A 25,713-nucleotide genomic window follows, 5' to 3' on the forward strand; every position below is an offset into this window, starting at 1 on the left:
TGCATGAAGCAACAAATGTCTGTATCACGCTTCTACAGGAACTTCGATTACATAACTACACCAACAACGATGTGCGACATTTTTCTGTAATGGACATCCAGCATATTATAATCTCGGTAAACAGACGCACAAGAGAGGAAGCGGCGAGAGCTGAGGAGTTCGAAGAGGCTTGCATTAACGAAATGACGCAACGCCACAATCAAACTCAAGAAGAAGTTCGAAATATGCAAGAAGCAATAAACCAATATTATGTGGACGCCGCAGAAGTAGAGGAATGGACTACACGTCGACGGCAAGAGCAAGAACAGCGGGAAGCTTCACAGGTGCAAGAAGCATGGGAAGCCATGGAAGAGGCCCATGATTTCGAGCGACGCGAAAGGATGCCCGAGACCAAAGTCCCCAGAGGCAGAGGTAGTAGCAACCGGAGCAGAGGGCAGGGGAGCAACCGGAGCAAAGGGCAAGGGACGAGTGGCACAAACCAGGGGAGAGGACAGGGGACGAGTGGCATAAACCGAGGGAGAGGACAGTAGCGGGAAAAGGGAGAAAATTACTTGTATAAATCTTGACAGAAACAACACAATATGTAAAGTTTTGAAACATTGAAAATATACATTTTTGAAACATTGTTTGACCGCCAAAAAATGTCTCTGCATTAGTCATTTTGAAGAGTACATCATAGTTTGCATGGCATCAAAGCTCTTTGCATGCACAAGGTATGTGACCTAGCTTCCGGTGGAAGCAATTAAGTGAAGTGTAATTGTTAGTGACTCCTTGCACAATGTTGTTTTCTCCTTGCGCCTTGGAATCTGAAAAGAAGAAAAAGTTAGATTCAGTCATAGTGTATTAAAGACAATCAAAATTTATCGATTTAGTAAGCACCTTTCTATTGTTGAGACTGAATGCATACAATTCCGGCAAAAGTGGAAGTTCTTCACATGTAAGATCTATCCTGAGCTGTGCAAGAGTTGTGCTTGACATTGTCTCCATCACAATAAGTAGGCTGTCTCAAAAGTAGAGCTCCATTGATGCAGGTTTGTTTTCGAGGCAATTCTCTGTATCTTGGTCGAGTGGAATAGGCTGCCCACTAAGAAGATGATATCTAATATAGTAAAACGATACTAAGAAATTTTGAGAGCTTATAATGAACTTGCAAATTATGGACTTCTTTTGCAAAATACAGATTTTGTTTTGTGATTGTTTCCTATCCCAGTTATCATCTAAAAAGTCAAAACAGCTCTCTGACTTGCAAATGAACATTGTTGCGGTAGTTCTTATTTGCTTATTGAAGAAAAAATCTACAAACACTTCAAGAGGCATAAATAGTGCGAGCCGAACTATTTTTGTGGCAATTGAATACTTGAAGGACTTTTGTATATCCTGAAACAACTTATTCCTGAAGCTTTCACTAGTTTGCGAAGCAGGCAGGGACAAATCCTTGCTGTCAAAGGATGGAAGTGACAAAGGAGCTACACGACCCCAACCAATGGAAGTCCTCGGTTCCACAGATGACATATCATAAAAGAAAATTCCATTATCTGCAAGTTCCTTGTGTTGTCTTCCTCGGTACATTTGCTCACCAATAAACGCATGGAAAGCATCAAAAATCCCAACTATGCTCTCAATTGGTTGCCAATCTGTCCTATTCGATGGATAAATATCTGAAACATACCAAAGATGATATCCACCACTTAATATTCAAATATAATCATGCACTAAACGAGATGCTGAAATAACTTATAGTTGGGTCGATGCCTTGGAAAACGTTTGCAACCTTTAAGTCTGCATGCTGGAAAGCATGTTGTATGAGGACCTCTTTCACCCGCTTGCTTTGTGCACACACTTTAAACTCTTTAACTTGACCCTTGAAAGCCTCCACAAAATCATTGCGTTGCCTCCTCTTCCTCCTCTTAGTTTGCAGTAGAACCCAACTTTCGATAGTTATTCGAGATGGAATCCATGCTTGATTGTCTGTAGTATAACTATTAAAAATGCTAACAGAGTCAATGGTAGTGCTAGGCCTTCGAGAAATAGACATGGTGTGCGGTAGAATGAATACACAGAAAGGTTAGCACAAATATGAAAAAGGGAAGAACTTTTGAGAGGGAAGTAGAGCTACTCAAAGTCATATATGGGCGGGAACAAAGATACTAGATAGAGTCTTCAATGAAAGTTCTGAAATTCCTCGGTACATAGTTAGTACGCTTACGGCATTTATGCCTTGAAAGCGTGAAATTGTGCAATTTGATGAACCAAAATAATATTTCCTCCCTTTTTTTAAAAGATCTTTACTCCAAAATGTCGATTTTCAACGTAACGTTAGCCTCTTCCTCATTGGTCGAGCGCCACTCTCTCTCTAGAACTGAAAGGCCCAAAAGTGAGTCCAGCTTTCTCCTAATGTGAGTGTATATTTTTGGTCTATGCAATTTTCGTGGATTTTGGAGATTTTGCTTAATTTTTTGGGGAAACTCTGTTCGTAAACTCTTCGCTTTTTCATAGATTTTTTCAATGCTTTATATGTATCTGTAGATTGCTCCCTAATGCTTTGTGGTTGAGATTTACTCCCACTATGACAGTGCTCGAGTTTTGACTCTCACTTTGAGAGGTTTGGTCAATGGTCAATTTTAGTCACAGATTGGTGTTCTTGTATCCACTCTCGTAGAAGTGAGAATTATATATGCTCATAGTGGCTACATGTTACATGTTATACACTATTTTCGATCGATGGATATTCCTATAATGAGTTTACTGCTTATTGGTTACAATTAGTCACAGACTCTACAGGTTTCAGGTACTTCTGGCAGTTAAGACTTGCATCAATGTGACGATTACAGAGCACAGTGTGGTTACACTACTATGGGAGTTTTATGCGTTGATGCACTTCAGCACTACAAGTGATGTTGAGCTCTCTTGAGAGCATTTTTTCCCTAGAGGGATCTCCTTTTGGTCTAGTTTTGGTGCACTTCTCTTCCGCATTGATTCGTGCAGATCGCCCTTGTACATGTTTTAGAGACACAACTCTTGTTTATGCTTTGATAGCATTGTATCTATTGAGATTTTTCTTGAGATATACGGACCATGCTGTTGGTTTTTTCTAGGATTTGTCATTGTTTTGGTGATAGTGGTTGAGTTGATCTCCCACTTTCTCATTCACTTATGGGAGCTGATGTATGTGTCGGTTCTAAATCCACAACGATGATTCATGTGAGACAGCGGTCTCATTTGTGTCTACAGTTGAGATATTAGCATTGTGGTCACGCAGGGACATTATACAATGTTGTTTCAAACGCATGAGGCAGTGGAGGAGATGTATGCAAGATATAGATGCAGCTTTTACACATGTTAAAGAGGCAGTTGCAGTGGTGGTATATACCAATGACGGTGATGTCGCACTTGCCTCGAGATATCTTGCAGAGATATGTCTATGGATAGCACATTTTCTTCATAGTGGTTACTAGATGGTGACGTTGCTTTCCACATCAAACCATGTCGTGAGTGGTTTAGTAGTTTTTCTAGTGAAAGACTTGGTTGTGTGCAACTCATTGATATGGTTAAGCGTGTGATATAGAGGACGCAAGAGACGTATGTTTGTCATTGCATAGTGGCGCATCATTCACACTTAGTCATGTGTGGTACATTCCTCAGCTAAGACAGAGCTTGATCTTGGTGAAAGAATTCAAAGACAGTGGATGTCAAGTACTGCTTAGAGAGCACTCTTTCGAGATGCATTGTAGTTCGCTAGTCATTGCGAGAGGATTCAGCATTGGCTTGGTCTACCCTATGCATGTATCTGAGATACAAAATGGTAGACTTGATTGTGTTGTAAACATGTTAGCAAGAGATGAAACAAGTCTCTTTCACAGATCTCCAGATTGTTATCCACGATATGTTTGTTGCTATAGAGTTAGAGCAGTCATGCTCTAGCAAAACATGGTAGCTTGATCCTATTAGGATAGAGATGTCTCCTACCATGAAGATGAGAAATATAAAATTTTTTGACATGCGCGTGCTACTAGGGGCTAATATAATTATGCCAAGACATGTGGATACAGTCCCTACAGTCAATAGGGAGTGAAGACTACCTTGGAGTCAGGATTGAAGCATCCATACACGACCAGTTATGGTGGTGATAAAGTGAGCATTGAGATATCTACCACGTATATATTGACAAAGATCAGCGCACATGGAATTGATGCGATTACTATGGATATGCTAACAGAGACTACACGTTTATTATCGGCTTTGAGACTCCGGTACGACATCTTAGTGTCGAAACCGGATATAGCAACTGTAGTGGGAGGGTTTGCAATTGGGATTGTCAATCGTGTGATGATTAACATTAGCATAATGCATCAAAAGTAGTGCAATTCATTACAAGATACTTTTAGGGTATGCGTGTTGATTCTAACAGAGATATATGCTTATGCACATTGCTAGAGCCTATATGGCGACATGCACTGACTTCGAGAGAGCCAATGAGCATAGGTTGAGACAAGATTCCTCCATATATCTCATTGACATTCCAATTATCGACACATTCTTTTAAGTGGGAGCTTGTTTGCGTAAAGGCGATATGCCTCTTACCCAACTGAATGCGCCAAATGTGTCCGACCACCCATCATTTGTACACATACCTCATTCTTTACTAGATAGAAAAATAATGGGCTCTCTCTTTCACATCGTGGTGAGTAGCTCCACCTAGACCGCATGTCTCCCGATGCTCCTCCCTTGCACTGTGCAGCGCTTTCGCACCTAATGTGCTCACATATAGATCAGCACCATTGGAGCATGTTGCATGTACCATCCCTCTTCCACAATCATTGACGAGCTACCCTCTTCATAGACTAAAATTGGTACTAAGGTTCTCTCATCCATTACATGTTGATTAAAACAGTACCCCACATGACCTTTTTCCTTAAAGCAACCTTCGACCATCAAACTCATCATGACTTTCTATCACTTTGAGTCCATTACTCTCATTCATTAATGTAAATCTCTTCTAGTCTAAACATTGTACTTTATTTTATACATTAAGGGTTGATAATTGGAGCAATGAGCTTCCAAATTGTAATTATTTACTACTTAGGTATGATCTCCAACCTTACATTAATACAAGTTTGAGTCAAACCCTTCATTTTAAACCTTGGCTAAGGTATAAAAGACAATCTTTGAAAAAAAGACCCAAGTTTTGACTAATACAAAGTGAACGTACGACTACTGATGTTGTTTGTGTCAACCCTCTTGCTTCTTCCATTCATATCTCTTGTACGAAGTAGCATTATGATTTTCAAAATGCAAAAATTATTAACAAATCATTATTAATTTTCTTTTTAACAATCCCTAACTAAAGTGCTTCGTTGACTATCTTTATATTAAGTTGAAGTGAAACCAAATGAATCAATCAAGATCACATTTACATTTTCTTCCATTATATATGTCTAACTGCACATTCTTGCCATTTGTATAGCAATATGCTTAGTAACTCGATATTGTCTTGTCCTAATTCTTGGACAAGGGTATACATGTTTGAATAAGAAACTTGAAGAGAAAAGTTTGAGTGAGTGAGAGAGAGAGAGAGAGAGAGAGAGACAGAGAGAATGAATGAAATGAAATGAAATGTTATATTAACGTCTTCAAAAGGCCAGAATGACCTATGAGACCAAACTGATACAAAAGTGGTGAATCTGTTACAATGTCTGGGTACCTTGTACTAAAGTACTCAGTGTGAAAAGTGTGAAAGTAAATGTCAAAAAACTAAATACAAAGTATTAAATAAACTTCTTAGGAGCATTCTGGGTGTCTGGCTAGAATGCTTCTAATCCTTTGTTGTAGTCTCCTCCGGTGAAGTGTGCTTCTGCATCTTGGTCGTGGTCGTCTCGATTTCCTAAGCTCAATCGTCTGTCAATTAGGGTGCCTTTGGTATGAATGTGGGTACTCCTTTGTGTTGGCTACTGGCCTATTGCTTCCCCTTCCGCTCCTGCTTCTCTCGATCCGAAGAAGTCTGTGATCTGCCTCTGAGGCCGTAGTGCTCTTTGTCTTCTCATTAGATTATCCCTGTGCCGATGTAGTTCCAGTAGGTACAAGCCTAAGCATCTTTGATCTTGGTATTGCATGATTCTATCTAGAGGTCCAAATCCTTCTTTAAAGAGGCAATGAAAACGCCCATGTATCTCATAGTATACTGTGCAGTGACATATATAGTGTAATTCTGTCTCCGGCTCCATTCCGCATAACTTGCAAGTTCTGCTCTCAGGTGGGATTCCCCTAAATTTGCCAAATTCAATTTCCAACTGGTGTGAGGATGTACGAATCTGACCAATAGCACATCTCAAACCATGAGACAGGTGGGTATCCATGTAACTCGGGCGAATCACAAATCCATCTTCAGATAGTTGTAGGAAGTTTTCTTTGTAGTCGGCCATCTTCGTGCCCAATTCTTGTGTAGGGTCTACCCATGTCCTCTTAGTATCCAACTGTATAAGATCCTGTCGGATGATTTTATTAATCTCCGTTCGTGTAATTGCCAGTGATGGAGCCTCAAGAGAGTATTGGAAGGGGAGTAATCTTTCCATACTGAACCCGTGTCTCTGAAACCACGAGGACAGTAGCGCATACCAGCATGATGTATCCCCTTTCATTGCCAATTGTCGAGAGGATTCGAGGGCCAGTCTAGTATATCGGCCATTATTTGTATCCCACAAACCATGTATAAAGGACACTGATCTGGTAAGAGCTTCAATTTCTATTGGAGGGGCCGCTAGTTCCGCTCGGGTAATCGCGTGTGGTACGAAGGCCTTGGCTCTAATCATTCGGGAAATCATAGATACCAAAGGTCTCTCCATTGACTTCCAATTATCCTGATCCACAGATGGTCCCCAAATCTGGACCCCATAAAGCATAGCCGAAGCCACCACAATATCAAAGAGCCAAAGTTTTGTTCGTGGTTCCTGAAACTGCACTTGTGAACACATCCTCTCCAACCCTCCCAGGGCTGCAGAGGCTCTCGATAATCTAGCGTCCGCTGCTTTCTTAAGAGTAAATTTCGGTCCTACAAATACCACCCCAAGGTATGTGTATGCATCTGTGTACTCTACTGTATCCTGGCCATATGCAAATGTAGGTGCCGATCTCCTAACCCACTGCGGTGTGGTGTTAAACACCATAACTTTGGTTTTACCCAAGTTTACCCACAGTCCACTGTCCTCCGCGAATTTATGTAATGCATCTAGCTGCCTCTGCATTCCATCTGGTGATTCTGCTATCAATACAATATCATCTTCATACAACAACAAAGGGATCCATGACTCTACAAGTTGAGCACCTCTGTCACCTTCTCTATCAATGTAATCTGATACCTCATCTATGTACAAACCAAATAAAGTAGGGGACAGTGGGCATCCCTGCTTTACTCCAACGCTGGAGTGAAAAATGTCGGAATCCCCTTCTGGAGTACGTACATAACCAGTTACTGACCCGTATAAGCCCATGATCCCCCAAATAATCTCTTTGGGGACCCCTAACTCTTGCATCCTGCGCATCAATCTGGCCCTTGGTACTGTATCAAAAGCTTTCCGAAAATCCACAAAGCAACAATACATCCTTCTCCCGTTTGTTCTTCCTTCCTCAATAATGGCTTTGAGCATAAGAATATGATCTAAAGTGGAATAACCCCTTCTGAATCCAGCTTGTCCTGTTGCCCTTATGCCCTCATTCTCTGCCCATCTACTCAATTTTTGTTCAAGAATGGATGCGTACAGTCGGGTCAAAGTGTGACCTACCATAATGGTACGGTAGTTCCCGGGTATCATAGGATCCCCTGACTTGAAAATAGGTACGATAGTAGATAATTTCCAAGATTCAGGTAATCCTTCACACATGACCCAATTAAACAAACGAGCAAGGACTTCTGAAAGTAGATCCCTGGCATGGATCAGATGTTCTGCTACTAAACCATCATGATCATATTCTCTTCTTGTCTTCATCTTATCAATGGCTTTTTCCACCATTTCCGTAGTAAAGAGAGTACTAGTAGCAGGGCATGGCTCTAGCGGATCTGGTAATGGAGGCTGTCCAGATACCATATATAATGATGTTACATATTGACCCCAGATCTCATGAGAAGTAATCGTTGGAGGCGGTGAGTGCTCGTGAAATAAGCGCCAGGCCTCATGTGAGTCCTGACTCAAGAAGAGCTGATATAAATCCTTCTCCAATTTGGCTAAAAATGCCCTTTTCTTGCGACGTACTATACGCCGAAGAGCAATCCGAGACTGCTTATATGTGATGATCCCAAGTGTAAGCTCTTTCTGGACCTGGGTTCTCGTCTCTCTGCATTCCTCGTCATACCAACTGTTTTGAGGCATGTTCCCAGATCCTCTCTTTTGATCAGGTTGAGTATGTGGGTATGCCTCTTGTGTTGCTCCATGTAGTATCTCTGTTAATTGAGAAGTAATCTCCTCTATAGTATATACTGGCTTGGCTGTCCACATTCTATTATAGATCTCTTCCACATAGACTGAATCAGTTTCTAGTGTGAAAGAATATCTTGTGTGTGTCTTCTTCCTTTGTGCTTGAGAGGCATTGTATTGGAAGGAGATTGATAAGGTCAATAGAGCATGATCCACTGCAATCCCAACCGGTCTGGGTCCCACCTTAAATTCCTTGATACTAGAAATAAAGCTTGGTGAAGTCATGACATAATCCACTGTACTGGCCCCATGCCTGTGCGGGAAGCATGTGAATCCCCCAGATGACGGGAAATTCTCTAGACCATTAAGTATGGCCAAACCATGTATAGTTGCCATCTCCATGAGATGTCTCCCATATTCAATGTGTTCTTTATCCTGTGAGTTTCTAGTAAGCCCCCTCTGTAATAAATCCACTTCTCTGAGCATTTCCTCAAAAGTATCATAGAATACTGCTTGAGAGTTGGCCGTTCTGGCATTAAAGTCTCCTAAGAGAACGATGTCTCCATCTCTAGAGAACTCCCATATATCATTATTCAATATGGAGAAAGGGGATTGTCCTTTAGGTGAGGAGTAGACTGAGGTACTCGGAGGGAAGTAGCATATAACGATATATAGAAATCTACCTGTCTCGGCTCTCATTCTCACCCACATATACCTTGCTTGCTCATCTTTCCTGATAATCTATAGTAGTGGTTTCAGCTCCTCCTTAAATAAGACTGCTGCTACTCCTGAACCCCGGCTACCCTGTAGAGATCTCGTCTGGTCGACCAGCTGTTTCCCATAAATAACCCTTCACATGTGGCATACGCTATCCCGGTATCTGGTGTGTCTTTAGTAGAAAACTATGTCTCTGTCCCTAAAGCTATCTTCAAAGGCACCTACATCTAGCCTATATGATCCATTACAATTCCACGCCGCTATCCGGAGCGTCGCCCCATAGGTCTCGCACCGTCATGCTGAGAGCTTTTCCAGAACCACTACTTTCCCTCCTCTATAAAAGGTGATTTTCCCCTTTTCCTTGCTGCCCTGATCTCTGGCATCAACTCTTGCATGTGTGTCACTTGTGCCAATGTAAGGTCATCTCCCAGGAAAATACCGGTTTTCTTAAGAGTTGGCCTCTTTTTTAGAAATTCTTTCCTTATTTCTATATTCGAGAATCGGAGAATAAGTGCCCTATCCTTTACGTTTCCCTTCTCATCGATTCCTTTCTTGCCGACTCTCCATGCACTTGTGTGAGTAGACTCTGTGATGCCCATGCGTTGTAGCAGTTCCTTCACTTCTTCATCTACATTCTCTTTCTCTTTGACTCTTGTGACCCGCACATGCAGAGCCCGAGTCTTCCTTTTCTGCTCTTCCTCAATGGTCATATTAATATTGGTAGAAGTAGGTGTGGTCTCGAGCATCTGGGCCTTCCCTTTCTTCGCATCCTCAATCCATTTCTCTGCTTCATCAACCTTTTCTTGTGTCTTCACAAGACGTTCCACCCATGAAGATGCCGTTTTCAATTTTTGTTCATCTCCTTTCCATAGAGTTTTCATCTGATCCTTCATGTCCTCAAGGTCCTTCAACACCGAAGGTTGGTCGTCTCCCTTCTCCTTAGTTGCAGATTTGCAAGCCGCAAGTTCTCCTTTTAGCTCATCGATTATTGCATCCTTTTCCCCACTTGTAATGATCCTGGTGATAGTACAGTATCTCTGTTTCTCCGTTTAAATGTAGCTGTTGTTTTTTTTGGGGTGGTGTAGCTATCTACACCCGGCCCTTCCCCTTCGGTAGGCGGATCCATCGAACCCGACCCGCAAATGTGGCGACCCCTGCTACAAGCTGATGGAGAATGGAGATCGTATTAAGACTCTTCAGGCTGACGCACACGTAAAGGATCAACAACTGACGCGCGTGTGAAGGAGCAACAACTGACGTGCGCGTGAACCAAACTCCGGCAACTGACGCGCCTTTTGGGAAATTTCTCGCGCATGAAGAAGCAGCAACCGACAACCTTAGGCGATATAGAGATGGGCAACCTTAAGCGATAGGCTAACTCAATAACACGCGATAGGCAACCTTAGGCGATCGGCTAACTCAACAGCTCGCGATAGACAACCTTAGGCGATGGGCGATAAGCAACCTTACGCAATGAAGCTCACGATAGACAACCTTAGGCGATAGAGAGAGAGGAGCTGACTGCGTGTGCCTCCAAGCCACCTGCGTATTGCTCTCCCCTTCGCCCTCGCTGACCAAGGCAGGTGCACTACCTCCTCCAACTCACCTGCGACCAGTCCAGATGCAAGTGCGCACAGCCTAACTGTTCGCCTGAGTTGCCTTGGCCTCACCTCTGCTATGCGTCGTCCCCTACGCGACCTGGAGAGAGAGAGAGAGAGAGAGAGAGAGAGAGAGGTGTTGCTCTACTTCATAATGTGTTACTTTGTTTTTAACTTGGTACCATGTCTAATACGTAATCATGATGTGCTATATTGATACGTACCTTGCCAAAGGATCATAAGGGCTAGAAATTATTTAATTGATGATTTACATCATTTGTAATATGTTTTCTTGAATTAGATGTTGCTTCTTATGTTTGAGAAAAAAAAAGAGAACATTCATGTTGGGGAGTTTGCAAAGTCCTCCCCAACTTTGCTAATACGTGAAAATGTCATTCCCAAGGCAACGTGAAATTTTCAATGTGTTCGTTTCACTGCATTGTCAGTATCAGTAAAGAATCGACACTTTCACGTGCCCTTTTGTTCCCAAGGTGCCCTGGTGTTGCGTCCAACAAAAACAATTCAAAGCTTCCTTAGCCAACAGCCCTTGTTGGGCATATCCTCCTAAAAGAGTTCTCTAACAAACCCTCACTGCACATCTGGTTAAAACAATCAAGGGCTTCCTTGCCATAGCCATGTTGGGGCTTCCTTGACCAAAGTACGCAACGCACGTCATCTTTCTCCATCTCATCGCAAACTCTTTGGCCCATGTGAAGGTCTTGCATAAGGCCAGATGCTTTCAAGGTGCAAAAATTGGAGAAAGGTCTTCCCTTTGCATCTGGTTAAAACAACCCATAGCCTCCTTGCCACAACCATGTTGTGCATATCCTACAATCACAGATTCAGAGATGCCCATCAAGACCTGCAACAACAGCCCACGACTATCAACATTATCAAGTATTCTCCCTCATGTGTCTAGCATAAGGCCATAAGCCTTTAGGGTCAATCATCGCATTCTCAATGATGACATTCAAGAAGCGATGCCCATCAAGAGACCTACAGCAACAACCCATGACTAGCAGTATTAACAAGAGTTCTCTCACCATGTGAACATCTCCACAGGCCTTCAAGGTGCAGGTAGAAGTGACTGCGTCTAGAGAGAGGTCCTGCCTTAGGAACTAGTGAAAACATCCTAGAGCTTCCCTGCCACAACCAAGTTGGGCATATCTTGATATTCCAGAAAGGATACCCATCCAAGAACTTTCGTGGTTTGTGAGGGCACCCCCATTTGGCATACATATCGACCAAAGCACCACAACGCATGACAACTTGCCCAAAAGCCCCAAACTAGCAACCTCTTCATGAATTCTCTGGTCCATGTAAAATTTTTGCAGAAAGCCACATGGAGAAAGGCCTTCCCTTCGCATTCGGTTAAAACAGCCCATAGCTTCCCTGCCACAGCCATGCTAGGAATATCTTGCAATCAATACATTGCAAGTGACGACATTCTGAAGAGGATGCGCACTGAGAACTTTTTGTGCTTTCAGAACAGCACTACCTTTGGCCTACATATCAACCAAAGCACCGCCAAGCACATGTTTCTGTAACAGCCTGTGACTAGCAATCTCATCATCAATTCTCTCACCCATGTGAAGGTCATGCATAAGGCCACAGGCCTTCAAGGTGCAAGCAAATTGATATCATCTGAAGTGTAGCCTTTCTTTCGCAACTCGTAAGAACAGCCCCAAAATTCCTTGAAACAGTTGTATTGGGCATATCCTACAATAGACATATTTTAAATAATGACATTCCGGAGGGGATGCCCATCAAGACATTTCATGGTGATGTGAGGACACCTGCATTTCGCATACATATCGACCAAACCACCGTGACACGACATCTTTCTCTGATAGCCCCTAACTAGCAATCTCATCGTGCATTCTCTTGTCCATGTGAAATTTTTGCCAAAAGCCACATAGAGAAACGCCTTCCCTTTGCATCTGGTTAAAGCAGCCCATAGCTTCCTTGCCACATGCATATTGGGCATATCCTGTAATCGATACGTTCAAAGTGACGTTATTCCGGAGAGGATGCCCATCACGAACTTTTCGTGCTTTTGTGACAGCACCACATTTAGCATACATATTGAACAAGCACATCTTTCTGCAACAACAGCCCCCAAGTAGCAACATCTTGTGTAAGGCCACAGGCCTTCCCTTCACAACTGGCGAAAACAGTCCAGAGCTTCGTTGCCGCAGCCATGTTGGGCATATCCTGCGATCAATGCGTTCATGAGGGCACCCGCATTTGGCATACACTTCAACCAAAGCACTGCAACGCATGACATCTTCCTCCAACAGCCCCTGACTAGCAATTTCATTGTTAATAGTCTCGCACATGTGAAGGTTTTGTGTGAGGCCACATGCCTTCAAGGTGCCAAAAAAGGAGAAAGGTATTCCCTTTGCATCAGTTAAAACAGCTCATAGCTTCCTAGCCAGGTTGTGCATATCTTGCATTTGAGAGAGGATGCCCAACAAGACCTTTTGTGCTTTCGTGAGGGCACCAGCATTTGGCCCTTGACTAGCAATCTCATCACGAATTCTCTTGCCCATGTGAAGGACTCGTGTAAGGCCACAGCACTTCAAGGTGCAAGCAAAAGTTATTGCATTTGGAGAGAAGCCTTGCCTTTGGAACTGGTGAAAACAACCCAGAGCTTCTTTGCCATAGCCATGTTGGGCATATCCTGCCAGTGACAACATTCAAGAGAGGATACCCATCAAGAACTTTTGGTCCTTTTGCAATGGCACCACATTTGGCATACATATCGACCAAAGCATTGAAACGCAAGCATCTGGCCTTCCCTTCACATTTGGCATACACATCAACCAAAGCGCCACCTCTTTCTCGAACAGCCCGACTAGGAATCTCATTGTGAATTTTCTCACCCATGTCACAACATCTTGCGTAAGGCCGCAAGCCTTCAAGGTGCAAGCATAGGTGATTGCATCTGGATAGAGAGCTTCCCTTTGCATCTGGTGAGAGCAGTGTAGTGCTTCCTTGCACAATCGACACATTCCAAGTGATGACATTTCAGACGGAAGCCCATCTTGTGCTTTCATGAAGGTACCAAGAATGAAAGCAAAGCACAGACCAAAAAAAAAAGGGGGGGTGGGGCACAAAAAGACTGAGAAAACCGCCCGCTAGAAGCCTGCAACTCTTCCTGCTCCGCTGAAAGGCTGCAATTCTGCTGGTTTCTCTGCTGCAAAGGCGTTATTGATGAAGACCAGCATGCATACTCTCTTCAAAGTCGCTTGATGAAGAAGCAAAGACCAGGCTGGTCGTCGATCTATAAATCCACATTGGGCCATTAAAAAAGCGAAGGAGGGTTGTCGTTTGAAAGTCCATGCCACATGGATGAAGGACATTCGAGATTTTTAAATGTGAGTATAGCTAACGAATTAATCAAAATTTTGGCAAATGGGGGCATACCAATCCTCTATCTCCAACAACTCTGCTAGCAAATAGCACATCTAAACTCGTGAGCGATATGTTTGTCAATGTCTCTCAGACAAATCATGAATCAACCATCTATACTATGACGAAAATGCTCGTGATAGAAAGTCACCTTCGTTCCCAACCCTTACTTTGGAATCCGGACATCTATCTTGTTGGTGTCATATCTCATGATCTTGCAGTGGCTCAAGTAAAGGAATGGTGCATCAGGGAAAAAAATGCAAAGCCTCTGAGTGTCTAGTAGTCCGCATGAAGAAACAAACGGTGTAAAGACAATGGCCATTGCATAAGTCAAAAAGAGAAAACGGTGCCAAATATCGAAGGCCCTTCCAAACAACAGAGCATGTAGTCCATCTACTAGTCCAGCCCTTAAAATTGCATCCCAAGTTCTTGTGAAAGACCACGATGAGATAGTTATCGATGCTGACGCACAAAAGCCTCACCTCGCTGAGGCGTGAGCTCTGACAAAGGTACATCAGGAGTGTGGACCAAATTGTCTCCCTAGAATAGTAATACCTCCAGCACTAATAAGAAGCTTGCGTGAATGTTATTAATCCGATGTGCACAACTTAATTGAAGGTTAAAATATAATTAGCTGATTATGAAAGAAAGAGACCAATGGGTAAAAACCAAAAGAAATGTTCATCAATCATAAATCTCATTCTATATCAAAGGGTTATGTCCTTTCTGTTTGAAAAAGACCCCCAAGTTTCATATGGCTAGCTTAGTTGAAGAGCGAACTGAAATCATCTCAACATCTCGTATTTTCTCAGAGAGTGTTACTTTTGTTGTTCTATATATATGTGGATGATTTGCTGATCACTGGTCCGAATGAGACACATATTGCTGAATTTACTGGTTAGCAGCCAATGGCACTCAATATGTTACAATGTGGGAATAAAACCTGTTTTCAGGCTCCTCCCAAGACTACATCAATAGATTGGTGTGATTGAGGTGAGCCAAAAATTTGAAAAAATGGTCACCTGCTAGATGAAACTACAAAAATAGGCCATCAGTGTCACTTTAAAGGGGCACAACACATGGAAATGTCTATTCCTGCCACCTCCATAGCATTGCACACCCACTCCGGTACATCTCCAAGAGGAAACTGGAACATGCCAGAAAACCTCAAATTGAATCGCTTCCAAAAAAAAAAAAAAAAAAAAAAAACACTCCGAACAAAAAGAGTTCCGCGTTAAGTATGCATTAGTCAGAAACTCCAATCAAATCAATCATTTAGTTCCTAATAAGTAACTGATCAGCCGCAGCAATTTTGTTTCCAAAAACCGTACACCGAGAGAGTAAAGCCTCACCTGTTTCCGAAGAAACTCCTGAACAAACCTGAAGTCGTATAAAAAATATCAAACTGTAAGGCACTTGTATATATGCATCACACCAAGCCCACCAGAAAGTGCAATGAACTCAAAAGATAGTTTTGTGACAACTATGCTTAATTACAAGTATGAACCCATACAAAAACACATTTTTTGACAGACTTTCTTGAGTGTTTTAAGTTTGAGCTCAAGCTTTACATATTAAACAAGTGTTAAGTGATCAACAAGCACTTGATGCATGTACACATGAAACATGCACAACAGTAACGACATAGGATATTACTCCACAATTTTTATTAAACATTCTTACTGCTCACAAAGAGTATCAGTAAATACTAGAGGTGAGAAAATACTTACTCTGGAAATCGACCCTGAAGAATCGAATCATGCAGATCTCGACTCAACTATTATGCAAAAGTAGCATCATAGGATTACATATGGCAATACATTCCAAGAGAAAGAATTGTAAAACAAATGTACACACCTTCATCATGTAAGCCACATTGTGATACGACACCAACTGCGATCCCATTGCCTCTTTAGTGACTAAACTGTGCAGATAGGCTCTTGTGTAACGCTTGCAAACCTTCATGACGTCAAAGATAGCTTCATTTTTCGTTTTCCCCACCAACCTTTAAAAAGCAATGGAAGGCCTAAGCACATACCATACATGAGCAAGTGTCATCCAATGGGCGAAAATCGGTTGCCATTGATGCATGCTTCAACTTCAAGACACCCTGAATATATGAGAAACAATACAAAATTCATGCTTGCAAAATATCATTTTTTTATGATGCAGCTTTTAAGAAGCTCAAAAGTCCAACCTCAGGTACAAGCGCTGTTCCGAAGCGTGCAGTGCGGGTAGGATATACACAGTCATACATATCTGCTCCCAACGCACTACAAACCACTATATCAAGAGGAAAGCCAACCCCCTGCCAAAGCAACAACAAACTGAAAACCTGCCTTTTTTGGCTGAAAAGAGTTCAATTCCTCATACACAGTGAATCAAAAAAAAACTCAGATGGAGAAGGGAACCAGGGTGAGTTGGCTTTTTTCAAGGATAGCCTAAAATATGTCACATCAGGCGCTAACCCTCCATCAAATGAGCAGCAAAGGCACAACATTTGTCAGCAACTGCTGACAAAATCTATCTACAACAAGGATGAGCCAAGCCAAGGGGCAAAAAACACTCCCCAAGCTCATACACCAATGTTAAACCACTCAAGTACCAACTCTACCCAGCCTCTAGCAGTTACAATAGCATACGTACATCTTAAATAATCAATACCCCATTACAAAAAAACACAAACAAAAAATAAGCATAGGCCCATCTTTCTCAACCGCACCTGCACCACAAAACAAGGCTCTCAAATTCATTCAATTGCAACAGAAGAGCATCCCTCCCCAAAAAGGCAGTAATCAATTAAAAGCACGAAATTCCATTTACAAATCATCCTTCTGAGGTCTGAAATGAAACCAAGACATTATACATCTAGCTCATTATATCAGTACAGAAAAAGATTCATTGATTCCACTTTGTGTGAAATTAATGTGAATATAGGTCAAAATTTTGTTAGTATAATGAATGACTCAATGATTCTAGAATCAAACTTTAAATCTCACCAGGATAAAGTTAATGAGAATTCTATAGCCCTCATAAACTCCACTTGAGCATGCTATTCAAGAATTCATAGCTAACCAAAATGCAAATGCATTTAAAATGCAGTAGAAAACAAGAAGATTAATCGGGTTCTACCTAGTTCCCAAAGCAAAATTCACAACAAGCATATCAAAGGTTGGCAAGGACGATTTACCAGCATCAAAAGTTTCGCTCCAAATGTCTCTCATAAGTTACGGACGCTTAAAAAAGTATACTGGAACACTGAAAGATTCATAGTGCCTTATTGCATAACAGGTGCATCTGCCATCGGTTGGCCCCACCTAGCTAAATTGGAGACCATCACATAAAGAATATACACATACCATCACATAACGTGGTTTGTCCTCAGGTAATCCTGCAGTGCATTGTGCTACAACTCTCCAAAAAGAATCCTTCTCTTCTCCACCTGCAAGACCCCCAATAGCATATCTACTGGGTAGAAACTTATTAAACCATGAGAATTGAACAACTAACTCAAGGCAGATTCAAGCATTTCAGAAACCAAAGCTTTACCCAGGAAGATCAAGTGCTACAAGACCCTTCACACAAATATCTCTGCATTCAAATGGTACAATTTGTGTCAGTCTTGTAATAAAGATCTGCATTCCAAGCAGTAAAACAATCTCCCATAATTCTCGTCTTTGAATCATTTTTTGTTCATGCTTGGTATCCTTTTCATGCTTGGCATCCTTGCCATAGGTAGACACAGTGCCAAAGCATTCTTCTTTTCATTAAGTCAAATTTACCTCAGCTGTGGATCTAGGCCCCCTTGGACAATACCAAAGAGGTTCTGCTCGGTTGGTCTCTTATGTGCTGCCAAATACATAAGAGTATCATGAAAAGGCGTTAAAGAACACACAGGGCCACCACCACAAGATGGTACCACCACAAGACAAATACAGAATCATAAAAGATAAAGCTTATGGCTGCACCTTTGATACATCGCTTCATCCACCGGAGAGTTCGATACATAGCCTCCTCAACCCTAGGCCCTGTTGTTGTAGTCTTCACTACATCATCGAGGGCCATGATTATGTCGGCTCCAATCTTATTCTACAGGAAGATTGCTGCTTATCAGATGATGTCAAACTACAAGATGAGTAGGAACTAACACTCAAGTAGCTTACTTGAATAGTGATTGACTCCTCTGGTGTCAAGAGCATTGGCTTTCCGTCCACAGGCGACTACAAATTAAGATAACACCAAATCTGTCACCTATTAATAAAAATACTGTTTTTTGAATATAAGCAAAGAGCATTGAAATTCAGATGCTGATTTCTAAAGAAAAACTTACTGACACACCTAGCGAGTGCGAATTTGATTAATAATACATCTCCATTTAAAATTTGGCAAAGTTAGAATTCTGAAATAAGATCTTAAATGAACTGTCTCGATCATTGTAAGGACCACACACAAGGTAAATAGGTTTTCCACGCATCTGTATTCTCTGCCTACCTAAATCTAGCTGCCACATGAATAACTGACTTTGGTTTCCTTTGCATATGCAATTAATTCAATCTATTTGTTTACTGTATCTCTTATCTCATTTTGGTCTTCTTAAGTTTGCAAGGTTATGCTGTGGTCTTATAACATCTATCAATAAACTTCATTCGTGATGTCTAACCTTACAAATGTAACTACTACTACAGGTATCTAGTAGCATATGCAAAATCGACTGCAAAACAAAAGAGCCTATCTGCTTTGCATCATCCCTCAAAAAAAAGGATTTTTCGCTTGCCAACTGCAACTCACAACTATATGCACTTTAAATGCATGATCCTCGTTCTGAAAATGAACACACCTGAAAAGTAACACCTTCTTCTGTGATGTCAGCTAGATGCAACAGAGAAACCTGAGAAAATTAAATAGCTTCAGTCAGAGCTCCCACTAGAGCTACATTCCATGCCATAGAACAAGAATATAAACAAAAGCATGCCACAAACTATATGTAATCAACTACATTTGCTTTTGTTGTGTCAAGTTCAATCTTGCTCAAGATGTGTTAGTGTAATTTCTTTCCCGTCGCCATGTGATGAGCTATATTCCATGCCATAGAACAAGATTATAAACAAAAGCATGCCACAAACTACATTTGCTTTTGCTGTGTCAAATTCAATCTTGCTCAAGATGTGTTAGTGTAATTTCTTTCCCATCGCCATGCGATGAGCTACAACATAGTTAAAGGCCAAACACAGAAAGGAGCCCCAATCTATTGCTGAAGCAAATATTTAATATACCAAACGATGATCAAAATACAAGACCAATGTGAGTGCACAACAAAAGTACTGGACAGCAGAGGATAAAGAAGAGATAGAGAGATAGTGGAACCAGGAAAAAAAAATTGATCATGCCGGCATGAGTCAAGAGTCAAGACACATGCAATGGATTCTGGACCCAATTGTGAAGCTAGACCACAAGGAAGTGGATAGTTCCATAGGTGCTCCGGGCTGCTCGGAAACGACCAGAACAAATGAGAAAGTATGGGCTGTACATATGTATGGAGAGAAGTGGCAAAGATAACACACCTAAGTCAAGAATCTCCACCAGTTGGAGGAGCGATGGGAGGAAGAAAGGGCTAGAGCAAACACGTTGTCTAAAACAAGGAGGGGCTAAAGCATGTCACGTGCATAGACACGCAATGTTCCACATTGACATGCTACTACGACCTGAAGCCAACCTGTTGATTGGTAAAGCCTGGAGCTGGGAAATATGCTATTGGAACCTTTGTGAGCCTATTTGTAGACATACATGTCCATTGTCTGGACAGATCCTTGCATAACCTCTTTTGTATAATTGATTGTATGAGGCGTAGCGTCAAGCGCAATGTATGGTAAACGTGGCAGAGAGGTTAGATATCAGTCTAATCCAATAACTCTTGCTTAGTTGTGCTACTACTTAATTCTTGGTTCTTTGCTTCAGAATGTTCCTTGACCTTTTGAGATACAGCACGCATGCATGCACATGTCTGTGGGGGTGTGTGTGTATGTGTGTGTGTGTGTGAGAGAGAGAGAGAGAGAGAGAGGAAATAAATGTTTATTAACATATCTCAAGAGGCCAAGGTGGCCCATGAGACCGATCAAGGTACGATTGATGCTGGCATCTAATCATAAAAGGTACAAATATGAAATTTATCATCCTAACTAAACCTCTAACTAGATAGAAATAAAAAAACTCCTCACGATCGTAAGCTTTGTGAATCTTGCTCATCCCAATATCTATGTCATTGTGGGCCTTGAGAGGGAGAGACACCCCAAAAGTCGTACATTGTTCTTGCCATGACATGCGACGATGGCTTGAATTTGTTGGTGGTGACGAAGTTGTGGACGTGGTCCTTTGGTCGTGGACATCTCACTCTGCAAATGGCAATAGCCTTGTCCATTGTCATCCCTTTGGTGGGAGTCGGGACGTCTGGCAAGTGGACTCTGCTGGAACCACTCGAGTTGCTGAAGTGACACCCAAAAAGTCTGTGAGAGTTCTCTATGTCGATGGCTTGAGCTTTGCTGCTCTCTTATCTCTCAAAAAAGTTTTTCTGTGGCGCCTAAGCTCAAGTACAAAGAGCCTTAGGCAACTCTAATCCTCAAAATCCATAATCTAGGGTAAAGGTCTAAAGCCTACTCGAAAAAGACAATGGTACCTCCCAAAGTTACCGAGAACGGGAACGGGGGCCCTCGGAACGTTTTCGAAATGCCCCCCCGCCCCCGGAAAAGCGGAACGGGAACGGGGGCCGGAACGGTAAGCTTAAAATAGGCTTAAATTAGGTTGGATTTAACCTATATGTTGCAAAAGAGTCGATGTCCGGCTCCATGCTTCCAAATGCTTTCATATGCATGTTCCTCGCTCCTAGTAGTTATCTGCACACAAATAACAAGAGCTTCCAAAAACATTGATTCCACACATACTGAAATTTTCTACAAAAACCCTAATTTTCCAAAGTTGTTGGATATAAGATCCGTTCGCGTCAACGCATAGAGCTTGTTGAGAGGATCAACTTTGCCACATATCCAAATTCTCAATCCTTGAAGCGATTCTTAAAGGTCTTCTGGCAAACTATCCTGCCGAAAATTTGTCGTATTCTTCATTCTTTTCTTTTGTTCCCGCATCGGAGTTCAACTTTTCTTTGCCTGCCCACCGAGAGGTGTTATCTCTGTCAGATTCTCCACAAGAACTATCGCCTGTAAGACAGAGCGATGAGGACGGGAGCGCGCCCGATGCACGATGAAGTAAGGGTAAGAGTGGCTAATAAGTCCGGGGTCGGGACACGAAGATTCTTTAATAACAATTTCCGAAGTGCCAAAGTGTCCTGTCTGCTCTTTGATAGGACCGGTATGCTTTGAGAAAAGCACACGCTTGATGCTTTGATACCATTGTCACAAGACTTGGGCACCCCAAGTCGGGAATCTGTCACGACACACGGGAGAATCACTTAAAATACTTCACAACTTTAAAATCACGGTTTAATTTGGTCGACACGGCTCGGCGTAGTTCCGTGCCCAGAGAGATTGGCCCAAAAGATTGGCGTCCTTTCGATATTTCTTTTATATTAATCTTTGAGCAAAGTACAACTCTCGAGGGGACCTCTGCTCTCAGACTCTGCGTCCATATGCTCTGAAGAGTGAGGCCCCTTGGGTCTATTAGGGATGCCCCAAAAGCTGTTTAACTCAAAAGTAGTCAATTCCAAAAAGCATCTGGTCTAAAATCTGTCCCAAAAAGCAGCAAGCACAAATTACGAAATTCCATACAACCTACCACGTCATCAACAGTCATCGCATAACGCGGAAATCCGTACGACAGCCACATCAACAATCAGCACAGATTGCGAAAAATCCGTACAACCTGTCCACAACAGCATCCGTACTGTTGGTCTTGCCCAAGTGGTCATGCCACGTCATCCATTTGTGACATCAACAACAGAATCAACCGAGTGTTTTGCATTTCAAGCCCTTAGCCATGCAGATCCAAGCATCTACTACAAGATCCCATCAACACCTCAACATCCAGGACCATTGTATCAACATTTGTGCAATCTATAGCAAATACCTCTCTAGCGATACAGAGGGGGGCCCTTCATAGTTATTGGAACGGGAAATTGGAACGGGGAACAGGGAACGGCAACGAGCATGAAATGCCATTCGTTGTTCCAGATGCTCACATCTGAAACACGAAACAGGGATTCAAAACGGGAAGTTGGAATGGGAAGACCTAAAAATAGCCATTCCTTGTAACTATGGGACCCTTGGGACCCACCATGTAGTGTTAATCTACTCTCTCTCTCTCTCTCTCTCTCTCTCTCTCTCTCTCTCTCTCTCTCTCTCTCTCTCTCTCTCTCTCTCTCTCTCTCTCTCTCTCTCTCACAAAACCTTCACTCGCAATACCATTCTCTCCTCTCTCTAGTCTATTGCACATCTTTGAGTCTCTCATGTGAAATAAAAGGAACCTTGAGTACACACTGAGCACTCAACCTAAGCATTCACCATCAATCACCTCCGCTGCACATTACAACTAGCCTCTTCGAAAGTGGGTTTCCGACCTAGATAGCCGAGATATCTCTCTGAGTTGCTCTTCTTTCGAGAGTGCTTTGTGCTCTTCATCAACTGATTGACTTTCTCTTCAAGAGCATCGTCAAGCTCGTCTTGTAAGTATAATTTCTACTTTAATGCACTTGGCTTTGCTTTCTCCTTCATTGTCGACTTGAGAGGTGAATGATCGGTGTCTCGCCATCGTGAACGAACCTCTTCGAGCAAGTGAGTTCTTTAGACACTTCACGCAAAGTTCTTCGAGTACTTGATCATTGCTTGGCCCATGTTTCAACTTGCAAGTGATGTCAACACTCCATTTTTTCAAGATCTCCTGTCGAAAACGGGACATGATCCTCTCTTGATTTCTCAAGAGGAGGTCAACTCCCATTGGAATCTCTGTGTTCTCCTCTATTCCTCCATTGGGATTGCAGTGCTCTTTATCTCCCTAAAGTTAGATAGTCAATGGAACTGTCACGTGCACATGGCTCTATGTGCCACGTGGACATGCTTCATCGACTTCTAGAGCCAATTTTGTACCTATCTCTAGGTAGGAGTGTCTGAAACCTAGGAGGATTGGCACCCGCAATTTTGTGAGCTTGTTCGCAAGACCTCCATGTCCAGACGAGTCCATTAGACTAAGCTTTCCAGTTTTAAAGCCCCCTTGAATAAATGGTTTGTACACACATTTTGACATATTTTATTACACTATGATGGACATCTAGCATGACGAGCATGTAGGTCTAGGTTAGAGGAACGTGTCAGTCCAGTCAATTCGTCAAATAGTTCACCGAGCAGTGAATGATTGCCTGGGTGCACACATTTCCACATTTTTACCGACCTAACCTAACTTTTTCGACATGGCCAAAAAGTCGTGAAGGTTTTCATAGAGAAAAGCCGAGATCGCATTGTGATGGGGTCCCAACCAACCGGACCTCCACTCCGTCACCAAAGAGGTGTTTTTATTTTTTAATTGCATAAACATGCGTACAAGAACCCTACCATGATGTTCATGCAATAAAGACATTACCTTGGATGTTGTCACGAGGACGTGGTAACTTTTAACTATGTCACGAGCACATGGCAACTGCTAACTTTAGTTGTTGGTTTCTTTCCAATTATTTCTGTTTTATTTTTGAGAACCTCTTTTTGAAGTTGCAAATGGTCGGACATTGTATGGCCAATGTGAACGGTAGTTTCACCCGCAGACGGGAAGTTGGTCGGGGAACTCATATAGTAAGATGATGTCTAGGCTCAGTTCAAGATCATGTAGGTCCCCCCGTCGCACTTAGCAAGTTAGTGGATACTAGGAAGTGAACTCAATAAAGACATAATGCCAAGGTGGGATCACCAAAGGAAAGTACCCGACAGTTGGGCCACATTGCATTTTTGGATGCGGTCCCAGTGGGGATAGATGGTCAGATGACCAGTGGGAGTCCAGCAAAAGCATCCCCTAAAATTTAGGAAACTGCTATTTTGGACCATAAAATATGTTCACGCCATTACCTCCGGAATGACAAGGGGAACATTTTAGAACTCTATTGCAAAGTCAATTGGGCAACCAGTCCGGTGAAGCGGCAAGCACGAAACGGGAAATTGTCACAAACTGCTGACGTGTCAAAGCCTTGAAGAATGGGGCCAACTTACAGATGCTGGCCGTGGGGCCTAAACCCTAAGAAGAACAAGTAACAGAGGAAGTCCTACCAACTTATGGGGACCCTGTCCGATGGGACCCCAAGTGACATACAAATTAAAATAAAGCAAGACCTCGCAGCTGATGACGTGGCAGTTTTTGAAAATTGCCCTGACATGATGACGTGGAAGACTATGGATTTCCACGTTTTGCGTTGGCTGATGACGTGGCAGGTGTACGGATTTCCGTGATATAAGCTGGCAGCTTTTTGGCATCGCTTTTGCTAGGGCCCCAAGTGACATAAAGATTAAAATAAAGCAAGATCCGCAGCTAATGACGTGGCAATTTTCGAAAATTGCCTTGACATGATGACGTGGCAGGCTGTACGGATTTCCACGTTTTGCGCTGACTGATGACATGGCGGGTGTACGGATTTCCGTGATTTACGCTGGCAGCTTTTTGGCATTGCTTTTGCATCGAATGCTTTTGAGTTTGAAGGCTTTTCACTGTAAACTGCTTTTGGGGCCTAGGGCCTTTAAATATGAGGTTAGGGCTCATTCTCTGGCATGCTTCCTGGAGAAGGTGCAGAGTCTGGAGTACCGGCTTGTATTGTGTTGATGCAATATAAAGAAATACCGAAAGGGGCACCAAGGTTTGGGGCCAATACTCTCCGGGGTGGAATTCCGCCGCTCCGTGTCGCGTGTCGTCTCTCTCTTTCAGTTCAGTTGTTATTGAAGGGTTAAAAGTCTGTTCAATCTGTTCTTTTCTATTGGCACGTGGTGCCAGTCTTGTGCCAGAAATTGCCTGCAAATGTGCCAAGTGGCACTCTCTGGTGTACTTTCCTCATGCAGAAGAAGGTAGCGCTCAATTTCTAGCTGAGAGGGACCTCATTTGCAAGTTGTCACAGGTTAAGAGCTATTGACTGCAAGCATTCCCTCTCATGTACAGTGTGGTGCAAGAAGTCATATCTTGCACACCTCACACTGCTCTCCCTCTTCCCTATGTGCAGTAATGTGATGCCCCAAAAGAGGGCTCTTCCTTTGACTCATGTACAACTGTGTGGTCATATGCGTTTTTGTTGAGGCAAGAGCCTCTCTGAACATGAACAGGAGTAGCTAATTGCTGCTCCAAACGCAGGCACCGGTGAAGGTGATAACCTCACCGTACAGGTGCGTTTTCAGTGCTGGTTATGCGCTGAATTTGGACTGTTTTTCAGCCATACGGATGCCAGAACCATTGGGAACAGTGTCCCACTGTTAGAGGGCAGTTCAGAGACTGTTTATGGCTGGAAACAGGGCAAAAACCAGTAATACAGCGTGCTGAATTTAATGTTTTTAGGCAGAAATCAGAAGGCTTATGTCAGTGGAAGTGAGTTCCAACAGGGGAATTAGTTTCGA

General features: G+C 42.6%; 2 protein-coding genes across 5 annotated transcripts in view; both read right to left on the bottom strand.

The window, feature by feature from the left end:
* Window positions 1-10,963: 10,963 nt before the first annotated feature.
* LOC147430225 (uncharacterized) lies at window positions 10,964-14,666 on the bottom strand. The gene has a single exon (XM_086494731.1). It carries the CDS (start codon window positions 13,607-13,609, stop codon window positions 13,253-13,255), a length of 357 nt encoding a protein of 118 aa, XP_086350857.1. The 5' UTR covers window positions 13,610-14,666; the 3' UTR covers window positions 10,964-13,252.
* Window positions 14,667-14,996: 330 nt separating this feature from the next.
* LOC147430226 (uncharacterized) overlaps window positions 14,997-25,713 on the bottom strand; it is a 28,914-nt gene continuing 18,197 nt past the window's right edge. For 3 of the 4 annotated variants that reach the window (XM_086494729.1, XM_086494728.1, XM_086494730.1), the window contains 12 exons: window positions 18,972-19,022; window positions 18,298-18,354; window positions 18,103-18,223; window positions 17,917-17,983; window positions 17,684-17,725; window positions 17,494-17,599; window positions 16,332-16,442; window positions 16,173-16,244; window positions 15,992-16,093; window positions 15,865-15,911; window positions 15,487-15,514; window positions 14,997-15,281 (listed from right to left, as the gene is read on the bottom strand). In XM_086494729.1, coding sequence (XP_086350855.1) covers window positions 15,192-15,281; window positions 15,487-15,514; window positions 15,865-15,911; window positions 15,992-16,093; window positions 16,173-16,244; window positions 16,332-16,442; window positions 17,494-17,599; window positions 17,684-17,725; window positions 17,917-17,983; window positions 18,103-18,223; window positions 18,298-18,354; window positions 18,972-19,022 — 894 coding nt within the window. In that variant the 3' untranslated portion in view covers window positions 14,997-15,191. Of the gene's footprint in view, window positions 15,282-15,480; window positions 15,515-15,864; window positions 15,912-15,991; window positions 16,094-16,172; window positions 16,245-16,331; window positions 16,443-17,493; window positions 17,600-17,683; window positions 17,726-17,916; window positions 17,984-18,102; window positions 18,224-18,297; window positions 18,355-18,971; window positions 19,023-25,713 lie in introns of those variants that run through there. The other variant, XR_015185771.1, reaches the window with a different exon arrangement.

The sequence above is a fragment of the Adiantum capillus-veneris genome, chromosome 22 (assembly GCF_014529385.1).
Source record: "Adiantum capillus-veneris isolate H3 chromosome 22, ASM1452938v2, whole genome shotgun sequence".
Classification (NCBI taxonomy): domain Eukaryota; kingdom Viridiplantae; phylum Streptophyta; class Polypodiopsida; order Polypodiales; family Pteridaceae; genus Adiantum; species Adiantum capillus-veneris.

Coding starts and splice junctions, on each gene's coding strand:
- LOC147430225 (XM_086494731.1), bottom strand. CDS start 13,609: ATGGGTGAGAAAATTCACAATGAGATTCCTAGTCGGGCTGTTCGAGAA.